Source organism: Mirounga leonina, unplaced genomic scaffold (genome assembly GCF_011800145.1).
Source record: "Mirounga leonina isolate KUSES-001 unplaced genomic scaffold, KU_Mleo_1.0 Mir_91, whole genome shotgun sequence".
In the NCBI taxonomy this organism is placed as follows: Eukaryota; Metazoa; Chordata; class Mammalia; order Carnivora; family Phocidae; genus Mirounga; species Mirounga leonina.
This window is the reverse complement of record NW_023270839.1, coordinates 21,217,567-21,241,138: the sequence shown is the minus strand read 5'-3', so window position 1 is coordinate 21,241,138 and position 23,572 is coordinate 21,217,567. Positions and strand designations below refer to the sequence as shown.

The window sequence follows — 23,572 nt, the reverse complement described above, 5'->3', positions numbered from 1 at the left end:
AAGATCAAGTAGTGATAAATATCCTGGTGGAAACAAAACTGGGTGGGGAGTGACTGGAGTGTAATGGTCCAGGAAGTCCTATTAATAGCAGTTACAATTAAGCTGAAAGTACTCCACGTAGAGGCACTAGTGAGCACAAAGGTGCCCCGTGAGAATGAACTTAATGTTATCTCAGGAACAGAAAGAAGGCAAGTGTGGCTGAAGTTCGCAGATAAGGTGGAAGGGTGTTGAGGTTGGAGAGAGGTAAATAGGGTTTAGCTCTATAAGCCATGATTTAAAAATCGGGATTCTAACTAATGGGAAGTCAGAATTGTAAACGGGGATGTAATGTGATTTCATTTTTAGAAGATCATTCTGACTGCTGCTTGTCAGAGGAACAAGGGAGAAAAGCAGAGAAAAATGTTCAGAGGTTTATTCCATCTGCTCAGGCAAGAATTGAAAAGCAGGGGTGAGGGAAAGCAGAGCAATTTAGAATAAGTCTTGGAACTAAGGGTTGACAGCCACCACCTTTATCCAGCCCATCGGCAATGTCTAAGGGGGCGGGAGGAGGGTGAGGAAAAATGGGTTGGGGGGGGCATTAAAAAAGAAGAGTCAAGTACAAATTTTCTAAAGGGGAAGTAAAATTTGACAGCGGTTGGTGTAGGTTGAGGGACGATTTCTTTTGAGCGTGACATTACAGCATGTTCACATGATAAAGCACCCCAGTAAAGGGAGAGAGAAATGCAGGAGAAAAAAGAATTTTACAAAGTCTCAGAACAAGAAGAGGATGTGAATCAAAGCACAAGTGGAGGGGTTGGCCTGTTGGTCACCTGTGTGACCCCAGCTGATTGTGGAAAAGAATGTGTTAAGAAAGATACTGATGTTTATTAGGAGAACTTCCTAAATTCCTCCTCCACTCTTCTTTCCTCACCCCCTCTGCTCCTCTCCAGCTCTGCTGAAGACCTTGGATCATACTTCCTTGAGAAGCCTAGTAATGAAACGGGAACTCTATCCACACCACCCCTTAACTACCCTGTTTCCCTGCCCTTTACAAGGGATATTATTTGACTTCAACATTCAGGTCAACTCGTATGATGGATCGGTCCACACTACCAAAGACATGGTACCATTGGGGCCTGTAAACGGAAATAACAGCTCACGAGGAAAAGCAAAAGGAGAGAGGCAGGAACCGGTTCCCATAGAGGGGAAGCATTTAGAGTAAGAAAGCAGAGGGTAATGCCAGGGAGTGAGTAAAACTGCTGCAGCGTGCCTGAAGCCGCTAAATTTGACCCTTAACTCTTTCAAGGTAGTTAAGTAAAAAGGCTTGAAGCAAAGGCAGATGCAGCTCTGCTGGAGTAATTGACGCCAGCATCCACAGGCCAGGAACGCAAGCCGGCGAGACAGCTCAGCTGTCCCGGGGAGAGTCACGAGGGGGCGAGAGGGTGGGTTCCACGCGCATGCCCAGGACGCAGCTGCGCTCAGGTGACCGGAAGAAATGGCCGAATCAAAATGGCTGCAGAAAAGGCCGCGGGAGGAGCTGCTGGCTGCGGCCCCCGCAGCGCTAAAGCCATGGAGCGGGTTCTACCGATGCTGTTGGTGCCGGTCCCTGTGGAGGCAACGGGGCGGCTGGGATCCCGGGCGCAGTTGCACAGAGAGCAGGAGGTTCTGGGGAGCCTAACAGCTGCAGGCAGCCTGCAAGTGCTTTCCTTGGCGCCGGGCGGCCGGAGCGGGGCTACCTGCTGCCTCACTGGCCCCTTTCGGCAGTAAGTGCTGCGGGAGGGCTGGGCAGTGTCCGAGGAGTCCCGAGCCTTAGCTCGGCGAGCCCCAATGCTCCACTCCAGGCGTGGAGGTGGCGGGAGAGGAATGACAGCCGCGGGAAACACCTGAGATGCGATCCGGGTGCCCTCTCGGAACCTTTTCCTCGCTTTGCAGCCCCACCCTCTCTTCCCCGTTCCCGGGGCGCAGAAAAGGCATCCAACTCCTCTGCTGGCCGCAGCGAACCCGGAGCAGGTCCCAACGTAGGGGTTCTTTCGTTAATTCAGCATAGGTTAATTAATCGTTACTGTGCTGTGCACCTTGCCCATTTTCTTTCAGTTAAATCCCTTAAAGATAGCAGCTGGGGATCATCTCTAATTTGAATCATCTTGATACCTTTTTCTTGTGCCTGAAAGAGCGACTTCCTTCCCCCCCCCCCCCCCCCCCACCCCACCGCGGGCGCCGCCCCCGCCGCCTTCTTCAAGGATAGATTCTAGTTTGCCCATTCATTTATTCACTCAACGAGTATTTATTACGCGCAAACTGTTACATAGGAGCAGTCTCTAAAAAGTTGGGTAAGACATGTATGTGGAGCTTGCATGATTTGGGAAGACAGAAAAAACCAATTATAATCATGTATTAACTTTCCACTTCTGTAACTCTCCGTCCAGGAGTTGGGAGTTTATGTCATGAAGTTTGAGAGTGCCCTCTGAGTCTTTGGGCTCTCTCTCTTTTAAAGTTTTATTTAAGTAATCTCTACACCCGACATGGGGCTCAACTCACAACCTGAAGGTAAAGGGGTTTGCTCTCCCAACTGAGCCAGACAGCACCCCTGGGCTCTTTTTAATAGAAAGCGTTTAGAAACCATCTCCTAAAACATTTAGTTAAGAGGTGTCTTAGCTTGGAATCGCCAGGTTCTGTAACAGTGCCTGACAATAGAGATTTGTTTGTTAAATAAGCCAGTGCTTTAATCGATTGGGCGTTTGTATTCTCCTGATCTCTAGATGCTAGGAGGAAGAATCTCTCGATAGCGGAAATTAGTTTATTCCTGTGTTCCGGCTTATTACCATGTTAAGTACCTGGACACAGTCCTGTAAAGAAAGGAATGAGGCAGAGAAAAGGAGAACTCTTTAGGTGTTTGAGAATTTAAAAGAAGACACACACATGAAATAATGAGGGCATCCATAAGCTACTGCATGAAATTAGTAGATTGAAGGAGGATCAAGAAGGACTTTCTGTTTGAATTGGATTTTAATTCAAGGGCTTCATGGCGAAAAAAAAAATTGACAGTATTCAGGGTTTACTTATCTCAAAGTAAACAGTTCTTTTTATATATGTTGAAATCAACTGTACATTCTATAGTTATTTTTATTGAAAATTTCCTGTCTTTTCATGTGATGGTCCATATGCTAATGATGTCAATGGTGTCACTGTATTCTGCCTTTTAAATATGCCTTAATGTATTTAATCTTTTCCATAATCGACATTCAGATTGTTTTCCAGATTTTCACTGTAAACAGTCAGGAATTGGGTGTTCATGAAAAATCATCAGTTTAGGTATAAAGATAGAAATATAAAGTATGTAAATCTTTTTCTTTAATAAGTACATTAGAGCACCAAGTCTGATTTTTTTTAGATATAAAATTTATTCTGTAGAAAACAGCTTTTTTTTAAAGATGAAACTTTAGATGGTAGCTTCCTCTCATTCCATTGTATTGTTTTCATAATTGGGCCCTTTCACTTTTTTTTAATTAAAAAAAAATTTTTTTTAAAGATTTGTTTTAGAGAAGACAACCCTTGCGTGTGGGCATGTGTGTGTGGGGGGGGGGGGGGAGGGCAGAAGGAAAGGGAGAGAAATCTCAAGCAGACTCCCCTTAGTAAGGAGCCCAATCCCATGACCCTGAGATCATGACCTGGGCTGAAATCAAGAATTGGTCACTTAACCAATTGAGCCACCCAGGCGCCCCCCTTTTATTTTTTTAAATGTAATTTAATTTGAAGCTATAGCATCATTCTTTAGTCTCTTTCCAACATTCTTAGCCATTGTTGGTGTGTTGACATTATACTGCTCTAATAATTTTGTAACTGAGCTGTCCAGCACGGTAGCCATTACCAACATGTGACTTAATAAATTTTGCATTTTTCCTCAGTTGCACTATTCATATTTCAGGTGTTCAGTAGCCACATGTGGTTGTTGGTTACTATATTAGACAGTGCAGATGTATAGAGCACTTCCATCATCATGAAGAGTTCTGTTGGACAGAACTATAATATAGCATCTTGGAGTCTTCATAGTCTATAAATACAAATAGTCCACTTTTTAAAAGTCATTGAAAGCATTTAAGTTAGCAAAACCTATTTTGTTAATTGTGAGTACCACCTCTTGTAAATAATATACATATTTGGTTGTTGAAACTTATCCTTATGACCATTCCTTTAAACATTTCATCAGACAGGATTTAAGATGAAGGAATAAAAGCAGCCATCATTTATTGCTCCATGCCCTCTTTTCATCCCTCACTCCTATATTGTTGGCTTAAAGGGGGCTCAGGGGAATGAGGGGGGACGTCCCAGAGCAATTTACATTCCCTTAAGTTGGGTGTGGGATTAATGCTACTACCATGTGGCCTAAAGAATTGTTTTTTACTCCTTCTGCCCTTCTACCCTCACCATTGTGGGTAAACATTGTGGATAATAGAATATAATAATCTACGCTTTTTCCTTAGCTTTGTATGGGAGGATTCTCATAACAGCAGCTCACCAACAGACAAGCCCAAACTGCTTGCTCTTAGTGAAAATTATGAACTGTTTATCTATGAATTTAATTTGAAAGATGGAAGATGTGATGCAACCATTTTGTATAGCTGTAGCGAGGAGACATTGAAGAAGCTCATTGAAGATCAAAATATCAGTAAGTATTTACAGGTGGTCTTTCAGCATGTTTAAGTCTGTGACATTACTATGTAATCTTACATATTCCAGGAAAAGTTCTTAAAGGGATGAAATCAGGTAGAGAGATTTGCCTTGTCCAGTACAGTAAGCCACTAGTCACATGGGGCTCTTGAGCATTTGAAATGTGGTTAATGTGAATTAAGATGTCCCCTAAGTGTCAAATACATAGTAGATTTTGAAGGCTTAGTATAAAAAAGTAAAATCTCTTGTTCATGGTTTTTGTATTAATTACATGTTGAAATGATATTTTGGATGTAGTAGGGTAAATAATATGTAAAAAATTAGTTTCACCTGTTTCTTTTTTCAGTGCAGCTACTAGAAAATTTAAAATTAATTGTGGTTTGCATTTTTGGCTGACAATATTTCTGTTGGATGGTGCTGATCTAGACTGGTTACCCATCCTGAGGGCTGCAGGGAACAGAAATCCAAGTACTCAGGCTTCTATATTTAAGGCAGTAGCATACTTGACACCCTTGATTTTAAGGTTCATTTTTTTTTTCTTTTTCAAATTTTTTCTTTTTTCTTTTTATTTTTTTTTTAAAGATTTTATTTATTTGAGAGAGACTGAGAGAGAGAGAGAGCATGAAAGGGGGGAGGGTCGGAGGGAGAAGCAGACTCCCCGCCGAGCAGGGAGCCCGATGCAGGACTCGATCCAGGGACTCCAGGATCATGACCTGAGCCGAAGGCAGTCGCTTAACCAACTGAGCCACCCAGGCGCCCCTCAAATTTTTTATTTTTAAGTAATCTCTACACCCAATGTGGGGCTCAAACTCACAACCCCAAGATCAAGAGTCGCATGATCATCCAACTGAGCCCACAAGACACCAGCCTTCTTTTTTTTTTTTCCCATCTTCTTTTTCTTTAAAAAAAATCTGATTGTTCTTGTGGGGTTCCTGGGATAAGTAGGGTTTTTTTTTTCTCTCTCGAATCTTCTGGTGTGCTCTCAGACTCTGGCCATAAACAGAATGAACAAAGACATTGTAGGCTTTCTTTATTCATCCTCTTACCTACCTACCAGTAATCACTTCCTTAGGTGGGTTTGAGCAGTAACCGCCTAGAGTGGGACAAAGTGCTGTTTCCTCTTTGTTTCACCTGTTTGTGTTATGTTTACAAAATCAAAATTACCAACTGTAAAATTGTGACCAGTGAGTTTGAAATAATCTCCTTTTGTTTCCTAGGTGCTTCCTTATTATCTTTGAGAATTCTGTCATTTCACAATAACAAATCACTGTTGTTCATCAACAAATGTATTGTCCTACACCTTGTATTTCCTGAAAGAGATGCTGAGATTGGAGTACTCAACTGTTTCACGTTACCCTTGCCTGCACAGGCAGTGGACAGGATTATTGACACACAGCTCTGCAGAGGAATTCTTTTTGTTTTAAGTAGTTTAGGATGGATCTGTATCCTTGGCAGTAAAGATGGGGATATGTAGGGGAGGAGATTACCTAGAAGGATGAGCCTTTTTTTAGGCTTTTAGTTTTAGGGACTGGTATATAGGTAGAAATGGTTAGTTTTTCAGTAAAACTTTCCAGGGAAAAAGATCTTCATGAACTTAAAATACTCACCAATGTTGCTTTATATTCTATTGAAATATTTTCTAATATGTACATGTTTTTTCATAGTCATATAATCATCCAGCTTGTGTTTTTTCTAAATTATATATGCTCTATTTTACCCATTTATTCAAAACGTACTTGTTAAGTATCTCCTATGTGCTTGTTCCAGAAAGGATTTCAAGGACTGCTTATAATGTTATATGTTCACTTTCATGTATAAATATAATCCACTTATCTCTAATGATTCCATCATATTAGTGAATCATAGAATTTGCTTAACCATTTTAAATTTGGTTTTGGAAATAGCTTCTTTGTCTCTAGCAGATCCATAGATCATTAGCAAAATTGTTCTGAAGCCTTGGAAAATGACCCCTTACATGATTTTGGAACTTTTATTTCTGAGTTAAAGGGATGGTTTTTCTACTCTAGATATAAAATAGCCTTAATTAAAATTTCTTTTGTAAAAATGTCATAAAATGTTGCATTAACTTCATCCTTGTTGTTAGGTTACAGAACGTGCTGTGGTAGGCACTAGGCTTCTATGGCTGTTGAGCACTTGAAATTGGCTACAGTGATTGAGGAACGGAATTCTCAATTTTACTTAATTACAAATTGAAAAGCTGATACTTCCTTCAATTATTGGAGAACTTTTAAATATATTTAAGTTCTCAAATGCGAATTTTACGAAGTTTAAATACAGATCAGGTATTTCCAATGAATATTTAGTGTCTAAACTGAGATTTGCTACAAGCGTAAAATACCAAATATTGAACATTTATATGAAAAAAAGGTTGCAAAATATCTCAATTTTTCATATCAATTACATGTTGAGATGGTAATATTTTGGATATATTGGGTTAAATAAGATGTATTACTAAAATTAGGTTTACTGGTTTTTTTACTTATTTAATAAGGCTACTAGAAAATTACAAAGACAAATATGGTTCACATTATATTTCTCTTGGACAGCACTGTTGTAGAACTCTAGCGGAAAATATTAGCAAGGTATCATTCAAGGCCCGGCACAGAATGAATGGATTTTCAGCAAGTATTGCTGAATGAGCTCTCAATCAGGTTTATTGGGTCACCAGCTTCATGGTCCTCCGATTACTGTGATGAGGGCTGCCTCTGTGTCCACTATTCCTTTTGTTACTATCCCTGCAAGTTTGCAGCCATGAAGGTTATAAGGGCCATCCCATCCTGTGCTTGAAGTAGTGAGGCATACTTAAGACTGGCATTTTCTTTAACTCTAACTCAAAGACATCTTTGACACAGTGGACGGTACACATGTAGCTCATGTGGATTTAGCACTTGTCCAGGAAGATATGTGTAATGAGCAGAGACAGGAGCCAGCCAAGATTTCTTCCTTTACTTCACTGAAAGTGTCTCAAGACCTAGATGTTGTAGTGGTTGTCAGCTCCTCCAACTCTGCAGTCGCTCTTAACTTCGATTTGTATTTCAGGTATGTAAATTACTGCAGTCTCCAATTTGAGGTAAATAATTAAAGCCATAAGAGGTGAAAAATATACTTGTTAGCTTTTTTTAAAACCGGTTTTATTTCTCTATGTAGCTAGATCGTGTTTTAGCTACTACCTAGTGAAGTTGTTACTGTAAAATTGTGCAAATGACCATTGGCTACCTTTTTATTAATGTATGTTGAAGTTGTGATTTTGATTTGTATATGTTATCTATGGATTATATTATCATGTTTTATTTATTTATTTTTAAGGATTTTATTTATTTATTTGACAGCAACACAGCGAGAGAGGGGAACACAAGCAGGGGGAGTGGGAGAGGGAGAAGCAGGCTTCCCGCTGAGCAGGGAGCCAGACGTGGGGCTCGATCCCAGCACCCTGGGATCAAGCCCTGAGCCGAAGGCAGATGCTTAACGACTGAGCCACCCAGGCGCCCCTCATGTTTAGTTTTGAAAATAATCAAGTACATAATGTATAATAGCACAGTTGGCTATTAATACATTACCCACTTTTTGCGCTATATTAGAGTAGAAGAAAAAGGGATTTACCCTGTGTTAGAATTGCTTCTTATGTGGCTTGGGGTTCTGGCAGCCTCAGGGATTACTTTTCTCTTGAAGGACTTGGATAAGCTATTAAGCTAGCTTTCTTCAGCTGAGGATTTCCTCAGGTGTTTCCCTTGAAGGACCCACACTTGTGGCTATCTAAATATAGTAGTAAAGATTGAATGCTTCTTTGTATTGTTTTTGATTTAGATATTCTAGTTACTTCTGATTTTATAATGTCTGAGAGAGGTATGATATGAGCATTATAAGTACACACCCCAGCCTGTACATTGCAACTATCTAAAAGTAGGCTAGTCCACATTTATGACTTTCATTATTTAGGGCCATTCAAAACCATTAGGATTTCTGGTCCTAACGTAATAGGAATGAGATAAATCCTTGAGTAATTGGGAATGCACTTTGATAGCTTTTATTGCTTCTTGTTTGGATCACAAGAGAGGACAAATTCATCTTCACATACCTACCAGAACTTCTTACCACTGTGATTTTTTTTAAGTGGCTTAATGCTTTTTTTAAAAAAAGTCTTTAGGGCGCCTGGGTGGCTCAGTTGGTTAAGCGACTGCCTTCGGCTCAGGTCATGATCCTGGAGTCCCAGGATCGAGTCCCGCATCGGGCTCCCTGCTCGGCAGGGAGTCTGCTTCTCCCTCTGACCCTCCCCCCTCTCCTGCTTTCTCTCTCTCATTCTCTCTCTCAAATAAATAAATAAAATCTTTAAAAAAATAAATAAATAAATAAATAAATAAATAAAATCTTTAGTGCTTTAAAGAAAAAAAATCTTTAAGCAGGGATGATTAGCACATTCTGAGATCATATGCTTGTTTATCAGTAGGCCATTTTTTACCGACTAAAACATACCCTGTGTATATAGAATTATCTCCTAATCATCTACCTTGGAAAATAATTTGACAGGTGAGGAGGGAGGAAAGCCTACTCAGCCGCTCTCATCCTCAAGTGTAGGGTTCCATTCCTTTGGATATTTTGGTAACACTTCAAGAGAGCTCTGAAAAGAGCATTAGGTACATTCCTTTGAACAAATTACATTGAACTCAGCTACTTTAACATCAGTCAAAGCTAGTGTTTTATTCCCAATAAATTTAGGGATCTGTCCTGCCCAACTAAAAGAGTAATCTCTATTTATTATTTACATGAATGCTCTTTAAGTAATATGATTTCTCTGGAGTTGACTGCATATTTTATTTTCTAAGTGTGCTCTGAAGTTTAAAAGTGTGTTTCTCTTTCTTCACTCCTGGTTCTAGCTCTTTTTTTCCCCTGATGCAGAATGTTAGTTTCTCCTTTTCATTTTATACTTTAAGATCTACCTCTTTCATGAGGCCTTTTCTTACTAAAACTCCTTCCACTTGTAATTTTATACTCATTTTATCATATTTCTCTTCTTTGAACTTCTATAGCACTTTTGCTTTGAATTACAGTTTGGCACTTAATTGTATAACCTTCTATTCTCTCATTTTTTCATGTTTCCTACAGAGTTTGTAAACTGCTTGAGAACCTAAACTTAGGTTTGTTCTTTCAGTTCATTGTCAGTGACTTATTCTTCCAGTTTACTTTAGCTGACCGCTCCCATACTCTTACCCTGGTTTTGTCATTGTTTGAAACTGTTCTGCCCCCAACTTCTACACATCTACACATCTCACTTACTGACTACAACTTCCCAAACTTTCCATGTCACTTACTCAACTACCCCCACTCTTCTTGTTGTCTGACATCATTGGAATTTCCAGTCAGTTGACCTTCCACTCTCTAGCCCCCTCTTGTCTTGACATCCCTCCCTTTCCAGCATGAATTCTGACCCTCATTTCAGTCCCTTTTTTGCATGCATCCTAAAATCTTGCTCCTGCCCTATGGTAGCACTTGGTCTGACAAAATCTTTTTTTTTTTCCCCTCACTCTGCCTTCTCTGTCCCTGCACCCAAGCAACCAGGCCCTTGTGAGAAAACCACAAAGGAAAATTGATAGCACTATAAGTTCACTTTTGCTACCTTCAACTGGTCTCTGAGTATTAACTGGAAATTTTATGATTTTTCATGCGCCCTTTCTTTACAACAATGTTTTTTAAACCTCTATTTTCCTCAGGTCTCTACTCATCTCTTTACCCCCCAGATCTTCTTGGGTGACTTTGCCTCCTACTTTATAAAGGAAGTAGAATCTGTCTAACCAGAGCTCCCTCAGTTTCTCACATTAAGTTGCAAACCCACTTTCCTGTACCTATCTCCTCATCTTCCCTTGTATTTCAGTGGATTCTCCTCCTTCTATGAAGGCCCATCCCTCTGTGCTCTGGATCCTGTTTCTTCCTTCTTTCTAAGGACTCTTTTCCATTTCCTTTCTTTTTTATATCTCAAACCTCTTTTAAGTATTAGATCCATATCTAGTGAATCACCAGGTCCTAGTCACTCTGCATCCTAAATGTTTCTTGAATCTGTCCACTTAAGTCCTCTGTTACCACTCTCATCCATGCCACTATCCTCACTATCTGAGCTAAGGTAAGGTAACAGCTCCTCATTGGTCTCCTGATGTCTGCTCTTACCCCCTCAGCGTCATGCTCTGTACAATAGCCAGAGTGATGTTGTTAAAATGGATAGCTTATCAGAGAAAGAGCCAGATACGTCTGGGGAGATGGGGAACGACCATCTTCATGCGTCCTCTTCTCTCACTGTCACCCTGCCTTCTCTAACTTCTTTAGGTCATCTCCTTGATAGATGTATGTTAACATATTACCTTCAAATTGTTGAAAGGGTTAATAATAATCTAAGTGCTCAGGGTGTTGAAATGCCTCTCTTTCTCCCCCAGCTACTCTTCTGTATCTGATCATATTGCTTTTCTGCTTAAAACCTTTATTTAGCTTCACCCCACCAAGATGAAACTAAATCCTTAATAGCCCATAAAGCCCTGCGCCATCTGTCTCCTGCCAGGCTCTCCAGCCTCATCTCACACCCCCTTGCTTCTCATTCTCTATGCTTTAGCCACCTGTGCCTTCTTTGTGTTTCTTAAATGTGACAGCCCTCTTTCTGCATATACTCTTAAACGTACACCTGCACTTGTATTTTGTCTTTCTAGTTCTTATGCATTCCCCTGGTCTCAGCCTAAGTCTTACTTTGTGGCGACAGCATTGTGAGCAGTTAAAAACCTGGACTTTATGGTCACGTTGTTGACCTGGTTCAAATCCAGTCCCACTGTTTCTCTAAGCCTTTGTTTCCATATCTATAAAATGGGGGTATATTTACCTCATAGGGTTGTTGAAAGGCTTAAAGTTTGTTTTTGGTTTTTTTTTTTTTAAAGATTTTATTTATTTATTTGACAGAGAAAGAGACAGCGAGAGAGGGAATACAAGCAGGGGGAGTGGGAGAGGGAGGAGGAGGCTTCCCGCCAAGCAGGGAGCCCGATGTGGGGCTCGATCCCAGAACCCTGGGATCATGACCTGAGCGGAAGGCAGATGCTTAACGACTGAGCCACCCAGGCGCCCCTAGTTTAAAGTTTTTATCACAACATCTGTGATATAGTAGACAATAAGTGCTCTTATCTCTTTGTAAAGCTAACTGCCCATAAGTGTCAAATTCTTTTTTCTTAATTGAGATATAATTGACATGCATTATATTTGTTTCAGGTGTATAACATAATGATTCAGTATATGTATGTATTATGAAATGAACACTACCAACAATTCATTACCACACATAGTTATAAATGGGTCAGATTCTTATATATCACCATGCTATAAGCAATGGAGATAAGGAGTCCTGTTCACAGAAACTTATTGTCTATACTGTTCCTTCTGTGTGACACCCCCTCCCCTCCCCTCAATTTTTAACAGGAGCAATAGTAACGCAGATTTGGATTTGATCATCATTGTTGACCATGGCTATCATTTTAAAATGTAGGCAACACCCAGGACACCTACTATGTGAAAGAACTCTAGAAGACATTCCTATTGAAGGCCCTAAGGGGATAGATGAAGATGATCCTGTTAATTCTGACTACAACATGAAACTGACCAAGTTTTCCTTTCAAGTTGATAGGTACAGAAACTCCCTTTTTGGATTTACTTTATTTCCTTTTTTTTTTTTTGGTCCTTTTTACTAAAGGGATTTACAGAAGTAGATGCTTTTTTTTTTTTTTAAATGCATCTTCTTCCTGATTAGTGTTTTATTTAGTGCCTTTCACTGTAACAGATGTGAGTTCTACCCTATCTTCCAGGTCTTGGAAAGCCCAGCTATCATCATTGAATGAAACAATAAAGAGCTCCAAACTGGAGGTTTCCTATTGTGCTCCATGGTTCCAGGATATTTTGCATTTGGAGTCCCCTGAATCTGGTAACCACAGTACCAGTATGCCAGGCTGGGCCTTCATTCCACAGGACATAATGCATAGCCACTATAAGTTTCCACAGAAGGATCATGCCAACACCAGTGACCCAGGGAGATCATGGAAAATCATGGACATTAGTGAACAAGAGGAACCTGTTGAGCTTACATGTATGTCTGTGACAGGATTCAGTGCACTGTTTACTTGGGCAGTGGAAAGGATGGGCTGCACCATTGTCCTTTGGGATTTGGAGACCCAGGGTATGCAGTGTTTCTCCCTTGACAAAAAGTGTATTCCTTTGGACACTAGTGGAGACCAGCAGCTGTGCCTTGTTTTGACAGGTGAGAATGTCTTGTATCAGGTTGAATTGCTGAGAGATGTGCTTTTTAAACCTATTTTATTTCTGCTCTGGTGATGTTAGTGCCTACTGTCTCCTCTAAGTGGTAGTCTTTCACTGGGGAAATTTGGTATTACTCTTGGTACTGTTGTCTCATACATTTTATTTTTAATTAAGGTTAAGTTTGCTCTGCTAAATGCTCAGCTCAGATACTAAGAGAAAGTCTTAAGAGTAATAAAGGTTGGTTTTAATCCAGGGAGTCTTCACTTGACTCGTCTGTGCAAGCAAAAGTTGCAAGCTGGCTGCGTATGGGCCATCTATGAACCGCAGATCTATTTTGTTTGGCTTGCACGATCTAAGCTTTTTAAAAAAGACTTTATTTATTATAAACACGTAAAGTTAGAGGATTTCCTGCTGTTACTGAAAAACTGTAAGATCTGGCAACACTAGGCCAGCATTCCTGCATAGTAATTTATGGGTTGGAGCTGAATTTCAGTTCTTTTAGATGGTCCATTTTCTTGTTAGGTTTTTCTTACACTTGTCTCACCACCTGTTTGGCCCTGTAGACATTTCGGATATATATATATATATTCAGATAGGTATTTCGGATATGTATTCATTCAGCATTCATGCTATAACCTCCTATAAAGCTGTGGATGATATGAGGGAACTATGTGTCTCTTCTTTAATACCCAAATTTGCATAATGATGTATTTCTTTGTGTCAAGAGCATGCTCTTTGCTTTATCTTAGTAAATCAGAAATGTAATATCTCTGTAAATAGTTTAAGATTCCAGGCATTGATTGTGCAGGATAATAGAAAGTAGAAAAGTGAGATTTAGTCCTGTTTGATAGGATGCATTGTTCCTACTAGAATGTACCTTGTGGTCTGTGTTTAAAAAATAAAACTCCTCTTTAAAAACATTAAAAAATCAAATTAACTATGGTCATAGTAGTACCTGGTGTCCAATAAATATATTTGTAATTACAGCACTGAAGTATTAAGTAATTAGAAATTAATTCATGTTATAATCCTAAAACCTAAGTCCCCATAAGTTATTTAAGGTAACTTTTATTTTCCCTGTAGAAAATGGACTCTCTCTGATTTTGTTTGGATTGACTCAGGAGGAATTTTTAAATAGACTAATGATCCATGGAAGTGCCAGCATTGTGGACTCTCTTTGCCATCTCAATGGTTGGGAGAGGTGCTCAATCCCCATACATGCGCTGGAGGTAACAAAATTAAATGTCTGTATGACTTCACTTGATTATTTTCTGTCAGATACTCTTATTTGACTGGAGATTTGGGAGAATTAATTTAACCTAGCAGCAAAAAGGACTATAGTCTTTACCCAACCATTTGCTTCGTTCTGGTTATTTCATTACCCGAATTCTGCTTAGTTTACCCTTTTGCAGTTTACCCTTTTGGGCCTTAAAAGATATAAAATTATAATAAACACTAAGAAAGAAGAAGTTGCAAGGAATGGAGGCAACAGTAAGCTGGTAAGACTTACAAGCTATCGAAAGCATGAACAAGAGTGATCTTTTATTTCTGCCTGTGGCCCTTACTCTTCTCTCTAGCTGTAGAAGCAACATAACCTGAATTTGTATAGCATTTTATAGTGCACACTCTTAGATGCATTATCTAGTTTTGTCTTAAAATAACCACATGAAATGGGTTGGATAGTTTTTTTATTCATTTCATTTTACAGATGAAAAACCTTAGGCTCAGAATGGTTGAGTGAGTGGCCCATAGCATTACTGATAAGAGCTGGAGCTAGAATCAAAGTCAGGGTACTTTTCTCTATACCACACAGCCCCTTGAAAGGCCAAAAACTGAAAGTTAATGATGTTATGTGCAAATTTGTATTTTTAATGACAGCTTTATTAAAATTAATTTGGGGCACCTGGGTGGCTCAGTCGGTTAAGCTTCTACCTTCAGCTTAGGTCATGACCCCAGAGTCCTTGGATTGAGCCCTGTGCCTGGCTCTCCACTCAGTGGGGAGCCTGCTTTTCCCTCTCCCTCTGCAGCTCCCTGTGCTTGTGCTCTCTCGCTCTCAAATCAATAAATAAAATATTTTTAAAAAATAGGGGCGCCTGGGTGGCTCAGTCGTTAAGTGTCTGCCTTCGGCTCAGGTCATGATCCCAGGGTTCTGGGATCGAGCCCCACATCCAGCTCCCTGCTCAGCGGGAAGCCTGCTTCTCCCTCTCCCCCTGCTTGTGTTCCCTCTCTCGCTGTGTCTGTCTCTGTCAAATAAATAAAATCTAAAAATATATATATATATTTAAAAAATATATAATTCACATACCATAAAATTCACCCACCTAAGTATACAATCCAGTGGTTTTTAGTGTATTTAGGCTTGTACAGCTATCACCACTATCTGATTCCAGAACATTTTCATTACTCTAAAAAGAAACTCGGTACTCATTAACAGTCACTTAACATTTCTTGTGGCCTCTAAGTCCCAAACACTAATATGCTTTTTGGCTCTGGATTTGCCAATTCTGGACATTTCATATAAATGGAAGTATAAAATATGTAGCCTCTTGTGACTGGCTTCTTTCACTTAGCATGTTTTCAAGGCTCACTGATGTTGTAGCATGTATCATTACTTCATTTTTTGTATGGCTGTGTAATATTCCATTATATGGATGTACCATATTTTGTTTATCCATTCATCAGTTGATGGACATTTGGGTTGTTTCCACTTTTTGGTTATTATAAATAATCCTGTGAACAGTGGTGTACAAGTTTTGTGTCCTATGTTTTCATTTCTCTTGGGTATACACCTAGCAATGGAATTACTGGGGTCACGTCACTTCTTGAAGAACCACAGACTGGTTTTTCACAGCAGCTTCACTATTTTACATTCCCACCAGCAGTATGTGAGGGCTCCAGCAGCACCACATCCTCACCAACACTTGTTATTGTCAACCTTTTTATTATAACCATCCTTGTAGCTGTGAAGTTGAAATGGTATCTCATTGTGGGGGTTTTGTATGTGTGTTTTTGTTTTTGTGTGTGGTTTGTTTGCTTTTTAGTAAGCCCTGTGCTCAGTGTGGCTTGAACCCACAACTCCAAGATTGAGAGTCGCATGCTCTGCTGACTGAGCCAGCCAGGACCCCTCATTGTGGTTTTGATTTGCATTTTCTTTTTCTTTTTTTTTTTTTAAGATTTTATTATTTATCTGACAGAAAGAGACACAGCGAGAGAGGGAACACAAGCAGGGGGAGTGGGAGAGGGAGAAGCAGGCTTCCCGTAGAGCAGGGAGCCCGATGCGGGGCTCGATCCCAGGACCCTGAGATCATGACCTGAGCCGAAGGCAGACGCTTAATGACTGAGCCACCCAGGCACCCTGATTCGCATTTTCTTAACGACTAATGATGTTGAACATGTTTTCATGTGCTTATATGTCTTTGGAGAAATATCTATTTAAACCTTTGTCCAGTTTTAAATTTTTTTGTCTCTATTGTTGAGTTGTAAGAGTTCCTTATATATTCTAGGTACTAGACTCTGATGACTTTCAAATATTTTCTGGTATTCTTCAGGTTGTCTTTTCACTTTCTTAGTGGTGTCCTTTGAAACACAAAGGTTTTTAATTTTGATAAAGTCAATTTACTTTTTTTTTTTTTTAATCTCTAGTGCTTTTGGTGTCATGTCTAGAAACCGTTGCCTAAACTGAGGTGTGGAAATTTACAAGAGTTTTATAGTTTCAGCTCTTAAATTTAGGTCCATGATACATTTTGATTAATTTTTGTATGTGGTATTAGCAAGGGATCCAGTTTCATTCTTTTGCAGGCAGATACTCATTTCTTCCAGCATCATTTGTTGAAGAGCTTACTTTTATACACTACATAATATCATTGTAGAAAATTTGAGTAATTGGGGAAAAAAAATTTGTCACCTGTAAATCTATTATCCAGAAGTAATCATGCCCATTTCTGTATGGTTGTTTTCTTAAATGTTAATGGTAGTAATAAAGTGTTATTTCATTCATCTTCTTATCAACCCTATAGGGAAATACTGTTATTAACCCCATTTTATTGACGAGGGAACACAGGTTAGGAAATCTAATTCAGGTATACATGGACAGCAGGTGGTAGTTAGTCAGGATTTGAACCCGGGCAGTGTGACCACAGACCATAGAGCCGACAGTGTTCCCTTATACAGTGCTCATGCATGTGTGTGACTTGAATGAGGAATGGATGATATATGAGAGATCACAACCAACAGCACAGAAATACAAACATGTACTGTACTCACATATGATACCCCATTGTATAAATATATCTTTATCCAACTTTAGGCTTTCCCCTAGTTGTTTGCTGTTATGAACCTGTTGCTGTAAATAGTACACATCTACTGTAGCACGTGTGCGAGAGTTTCCCTGTGGTGGTAATAGGATTGCTGGGTCGTAGGACATGTGTATCTTTCACTTGACTAGATGATACTCTAGTTCTCCAGTTTATACCCTTAACAGAAATGTATGGTAGTTTTCATTGTTGATGTCTTTTCCAGCACTTGGCATATCCAGATTTTTAAAAATTTTGCCATTCTGATATTATGATGGGTTTTAATTTGCATTTTCCTGCTGGGTAAGGTTGATGTATATATGACATTTGGATTCTTTTGCAAAGTGACTGTTCATGTCTTTTGCCTATTCTCTCTTGGGGTGTTTGTCTTTTTCTTACTGGTTTGTAGTTTGTATGTTGGATGTATTCTAGATACTAATCCTTTGTTATAACTGGAGTGAATATATTCTAATGTGTGGCTTGTCTTTTTACTTTCTTTGTGGGGTCTTTGATTTTAATGTCGTTCTAAATTTTAGTGTAGTTTCATTAATCAGTCTTTTCCTTTTTGCATGTAATTTGTGACTTCTCCTATCCTTAAGTCATAAAGATGTTTCTATAATTTTTTCCTAAGTTTTAAAAGTATGACTTTCATACTTAAGTCCTTTTCCATTTAGAACTTACAGTTATGCATGGTGTGAAGTAGTGACCTATTCCCTCCCCGCCCCCCCCCGCCCTGTATTGATAACCATTTGTCTCAAAAACATTTCTTTTTCTAAAGTCCTTCCTTTTACTACTATCTGAAATCTCTGTGTGTCAGGTTTCCATATATGCATGAGTTTGTTTCTGGGCTCTATTCTGTTCCATTGGTCTTTGTCCTGGGCCAGTCTATAAATCCCTCACTTTATTATTGTTCAGGAATGTCTTTATTATTCTCTTTCCCTTAACCCTCTTCCCTCTGTTCGGATCAGCTTGTCAAGTTTCATGAAAATCTGTTAAGATTTTTATTAGAATTACATTAAATCTATATATCAAGTTGGGAGGAATCGACATCTTTAGGATATTTAATATTCCTATCCATAAACAAAGTTTCTTTTTGCATTTTTTCATGTCTTCATTAATGTTTTTCAGTGAAACATTACAATTTTTAATTTTTCCATTAAGAGCTTAACATCTTTTGTTAGTTTTATTTTTAGTTTGGATATGTATTTTTATTTAAATATATGTGTGTTTATATTTAAGTACTATATGCTTAAATGTAGTCTACGTTTGTATATATTTAAAAACTATGTTACATATTGCTATTATAAATGGTATATTTTTAAGTTACATTTTGTTTGTTACCAATATAAAGAAATACATTTAACTTCTATACATTGATTTTTGTATCCAGCAAACTTGCTAAATTTTCTTATTAATCCTAATAATTTGTTAGATTTTCTTGAAGTTTTTATATGTTTAATGTACAATAACATCAAAGTAATACAATTTTGTTTCTTCAAATCCTTATTCTTTTTACTTCTTTTCCTTATGTTGCTGCTGGGACCGCTAACATAATATCACTCAGAAGTAACAGTGGGCATCCTTATTTTATTCCTGATTTTAAAAAAGAATACCTGTAATATCTACCTATTAAAGTATGGGACTGTGCACATGCACTCATGTATATTAAGAAAATCTTTATGAGGCACTTGGATGGCTCAGTTGGTTGAGCATCTGACTCTTGATTGCAGCTCAGGTCTTGATCTCAGGTTCGTGATATCAAGCCCTGCACTGGGCTCTGTGCTTAGCCAGGAGTCTGCTTAAGATTCTCTCTTCTCCCTCTGCCCTCCCTCCCCCACCTCTCTAGCTCTCAAAAGAAAAGAAAGGAAAGGAAAGGAAGGAGAGGAAAGAAAAGAAAGGAAAGAAAGGAGTCTTTATAAGGTTAAGTTCTCCTTTTTTCCTGGCTATGAATTTTTAATCATGAATGGGTATTGAAATCGTATTGAATACTTGTTCTGAATCTGTTGATACAATCATATGGATCATCTTTTTTTATCTGTTACTGTATTGAAATTGTATTGAATACTTGTCTGAATCTGTTGATACAATCATATGAATCATCTTTTTTCTTTTCTTTTCTTTTTTTTTTTTTAAAGATTTTATTTATTTGACAGAGAGAGAGAGAGAGCACAAGCGGGGGAGCAGTAGAGGGAGAGGGAGAAGCAGGCTCCCCACCGAGCAGGGAGCCCGATGCGGGACTCGATCCCGGGACTCCAGGATCATGACCTGAGCCGAAGGCAGCTGCTTAACCAGCTGAGCCACCCAGGCGTTCGAATCATCTTTTTTCATCTGTTACTGTAATAAACCACATTAATCAATTTTATTTTTGTGAAATATAACATGTATAAAAAAGTATACAGAATATACATACAGTTTAACAAATAATTACAAAGCAAAAGCTCTTACAACCACCAGCCAGGTCAAAAAAATAAAACATTATCAGCTCTCCAGGAGCTCCTGTGACCTCTGCTAGTTTGGATATTAAATATTCAGTTTTTGTTCTTTTAGAGGGTATCCTGGGAAACATATATATTTAAATTATCAGATCCAAAGTTCATAACTTTACCCTTCTGGATAATACAGGCCCATTGAATGCTTTAACTTTATTTACTTTTCCCCTACTTAAATTACTGTTGTGTTTTATTTTTTTAACCACAATAGATATCATTATGTATTTAGGTTCATTCTTTTTACACAGGTATGATACATTTCCTTGCTTTTTGTTTCTTCTCACATTTTAGGCCTTCCCTCTGCCTAGAGTGTGTCATTTAGAATCTCTGAGTGAGGATCTGACCGGCACTGAACTCTGTTTTTATCTAACTAATAATGTCTATTTTGCTGCCATTTTTGAAAGATATTTTTGGGAGGTATGGAATTGTAAGTAGGCAGTTGTTTCTTTCAGAACATTCATGATCACTTTCTACTACTGTCTTCTGAATTCCATGGTCATTGAGAAATCAGCTGTTACTTCTTGGAGGGTTTAGTTTTTTCCCCTCAGGCTACTTTTGCAAGCTTTTTGTTTTTTAGTGTTCTCCACTTTGACGGTGATTTTATGTCTCACTGATGAGTCATGGTTTTTGGTGGAAAAATACTGGCAAAATATTTTTATATATATATTGGAAAAAAAGATACCAATTCTTTAAAATTTGTTGAGATTTCATTTCTAGCCTACTAAGTACTCAGTCTTTGCAACTGTTAAATGTGCTTGAACATTGAATGTGTATTTTCCCATGTTGTGTGAAGTCACAGTGGTACTTCAGTCAGAAGTAATTAGACTTTACATACTTCCCTCATTTTCCCTTAACCTCTCTGAGTCTTTGTTACATTGTAGATAATTTCTTCAAATCTCTCTTCCAGCTCACCAGTTCTCTTTTTAGCTGTGTCTAATCTGTTATTAAACACATCCTTTGGGGTGCCTGGGTGGCTCAGATGGTTAAGAACAAGAATATTCGCTGTTTAATCATAGACAATTTGGTTTTACCTCTGACCAACCAGAGCAAAGGCAGTTTTTTTATGGTCTCCCTTTGGGGGCAGTATTTCCAGTTTATCCGTTTTTGGACAGTGTCACCTTGTGTGGACCCTAGGTTTATCCTCTCTTCCTCCATGTATAACTTCCACCAATACCTCTCACCTCAACCTGCCTGGTCTGTTAACACCCAGAACTTCAAAGTGTGGTCCCCAGACTAACAGCATCACCATCACCATCACCTGGAGATTTATTACAAGTGCAGATTTTTCCGTCCTACCCCAGACTTTCTGAATCAGAAACTCTTGGTGGTAGGGCTTAGCATTTATATTTAAACAAACTCTCCAGATAATTCTTAGGCACAGTGCTTTAGGGTAGGAGTGGTAAACTTTTTGTGTAAAGAGCCAGATAGTAAGTACTTTAGGGTTTGCAGGTAGGTTTCTATTGCAACTACTCAGATGTGCCATTGTAGCCATTGGCAATATGGAAATGAATGGGGGAATGGGTGTGGCTGTGTTCCCATAAAACTTTATTTACAGAAACAGGCAACGGCTGAATTTGGTTGATGGGCCTTAGTTTTCTAACCCCTGCTTTGGGCCATCAGAAAGATGCAGAATCCTTCAAATAGCAGTTGATTTTAGAGCTGTTACTTTTCTGAATTTGTCTTTATCGTCCTCATTTTTATCCTGGGAGGATTTTTGTTTGTTTGTTTCCAGCATTTAAAGGTGTGTGTGTGTGTGTGTGTGTGTGTGTGTCTGATTTTTAAGTGTGCTATATGGAAAGCTTCCTCAAGTTGTCCAGTCAGAAATGGGAATCTGTTTTTAGCCTGCTTTTTCAGTGAACTTTATATCATACTGCTTTAACATTTTAATTCAAATAGATTCTAACTTACCTGTAATGATGGTCCCCAAGTACCTAGCTTTGAGTAGTATTAAATTACAGGTAGTAGAGTTGGAAGTGTTTTCTTGTCTAACTTCTTGTTTCTAGTGAAGCAGAAATTTTTGTTCAGAAAAGTTGGAGACTTGCCCCAAATTGCATAATCATTGTCAGAATCCTCAACCAGAACCAGGGTACTGCTGCAGGATAAGTAGCCTTGTATCTCTTGCAGTCTTGGTGCATTAAGTTCTAAAGTTAAAAAAGTAAAAAATCTGTATCCCAAATTTTTACCTTTTGTAATTTTTTTCTGATTTTCTACTGTTTCAGGCTGGGATAGAAAATCGTCAGCTGGACACAGTAGATTTCTTTTTGAAAAGCAAAGAAAATCTTTTGAATCCATCCTCAAAATCTTCTGTACCTGATCAGCTTGATGACTTTCCATCTCATTTGTATTTAAGAAGTAAGTAGAAAAAGCTTCTACATTTGTATTTATCATTTTATCTTTTTTTGTCACTTTCATATTATTGTTGTGCTTTCTGATGACTGACAGACTTGCTGAAACTCAATCATGACATTTTATATACTTTGTGGAATCTTGAGGGAGTTATAAGAATCTATAAATGTTCTCATTCTAAGTGGGGTGTTTATTGTTCATATCCTGTACTGTGCTTTGTATTTTTAGTATGGAAGGAAGAGATGACCTTTTAAATTCAAGAGAATTTTATTCTCTTTAATTGCCCACTCTTGCAACTATCTGAGATATTTAGTGATGGCTGAGTTATGGATTGAGACTTGTTATAAAAATTTTTAGCCTAGGGGTGCCTGGGTGGCTCAGTCAGTTAAGCGTCTGCCTTCAGCTCAGATCATGATCCCAGGGTCCTGGAATCGAGTCTCACTTGGGGCTCCCTGCTCAGCAGGAAGCCTGCTTCTCCCTCTACCTGCCATTCCCCCTGCTTGTGCCCTCTCTCTCTCCCTCTCTCTCTGTCAAATAAATAAAATCTTTAAAAAAATTTTTTTCAGCCTAACTCTTCCACTTTTTTGCTACATTACCAACACTTCTTTTCAAGATTTGGCTTTCCTATGTAATAAACCAGAAACCTAGTTTTTATTCTTGGAACAGGAAGCCATGTGCATCCTCACTTTAGAGGGATAGGGTAATAAAGTATGTTTTTCCTTATACATATGGTTTTATTATCTGCTTTTTTTTTTTTCACTTGATGATATATTATAGACCTCTCTCTTGTTAATAGATACACTGTTTATTTGTGGTAGCATAGAATTTCATTGTATGGACTATCCCATAATTTACCTAACCATACTCCTATTAGACATTTAGATTGATTCCAACTTTTACTATTGTTGGTAATGTGCTATAAATTCTGTGTGTGTGTGTGTGTATGTGTATAATTTCACATGTGTACAATTATTCGGATAAATGTGTAGATGTGAAATTTCCAGGTCAAATAGACACAAAATTTACTTTTTTTTATTTTTTATTTTTTTTTTTTAAGATTTTATTTATTTATTCATGAGAGAGAGAGAGAGAGAGAGGCAGAGGCAGAGGGAGAAGCAGGCTCCCGCGGAGCAGGGAGCCCGATGCGGGACTCGATCCCAGGACCCTGGGATCATGACCTGAGCCGAAGGCAGATGCTTAACCGACTGAGCCACCCAGGCGTCCCAAAATTTACTTTTTTTTAAAGATTTTATTTATTTGAGAGCACATGAGCCGGGGGCCCGGGAGGGGGAAAGAATCTCAAGCACACTGTGCTGAGCATGGAGCCTGACTCCGGGCTCGATCTTACAACCCTGAGATCATGACCTGAGCCAAAACCAAGAGTCAGATGTTTAACGACTGAGTCACCCAGGTGCCCCATGATTTACATTCTTAAACGCTTTGATAAATCATCCTCCAGAAAAGTTTTATCAACTTGTACTCTAGTTCCATGGAGAAAATGACAAC

At 38.8% G+C, this 23,572-nt stretch overlaps 1 protein-coding gene and 1 long non-coding RNA gene across 4 annotated transcripts in view; both read left to right on the top strand.

The window, feature by feature from the left end:
- The first annotated feature begins 1,473 nt into the window (after positions 1–1,473).
- The window catches only part of SPG11 (SPG11 vesicle trafficking associated, spatacsin), an 82,314-nt gene continuing 60,215 nt past the window's right edge, over positions 1,474–23,572 (top strand). For 2 of the 3 annotated variants that reach the window (XR_004677304.1, XM_034994183.1), the window contains exons 1-8: positions 1,474–1,742; positions 4,461–4,645; positions 5,865–6,089; positions 7,506–7,707; positions 12,176–12,313; positions 12,492–12,940; positions 14,023–14,168; positions 21,940–22,072. Coding sequence is in view for 2 of the 3 variants with exons in the window: in XM_034994183.1 (XP_034850074.1) it covers positions 1,489–1,742; positions 4,461–4,645; positions 5,865–6,089; positions 7,506–7,707; positions 12,176–12,313; positions 12,492–12,940; positions 14,023–14,168; positions 21,940–22,072 (1,732 nt within the window). In the remaining variant the exon portion in view is untranslated. Of the gene's footprint in view, positions 1,743–4,460; positions 4,646–5,864; positions 6,090–7,505; positions 7,708–12,108; positions 12,314–12,491; positions 12,941–14,022; positions 14,169–21,939; positions 22,073–23,572 lie in introns of those variants that run through there. The other variant, XM_034994184.1, reaches the window with a different exon arrangement.
- Positions 19,468–21,860, top strand: LOC118003304. The gene is made up of 2 exons (XR_004677305.1): positions 19,468–19,567; positions 20,012–21,860. It is a non-coding gene; the product is annotated as an uncharacterized LOC118003304 (long non-coding RNA).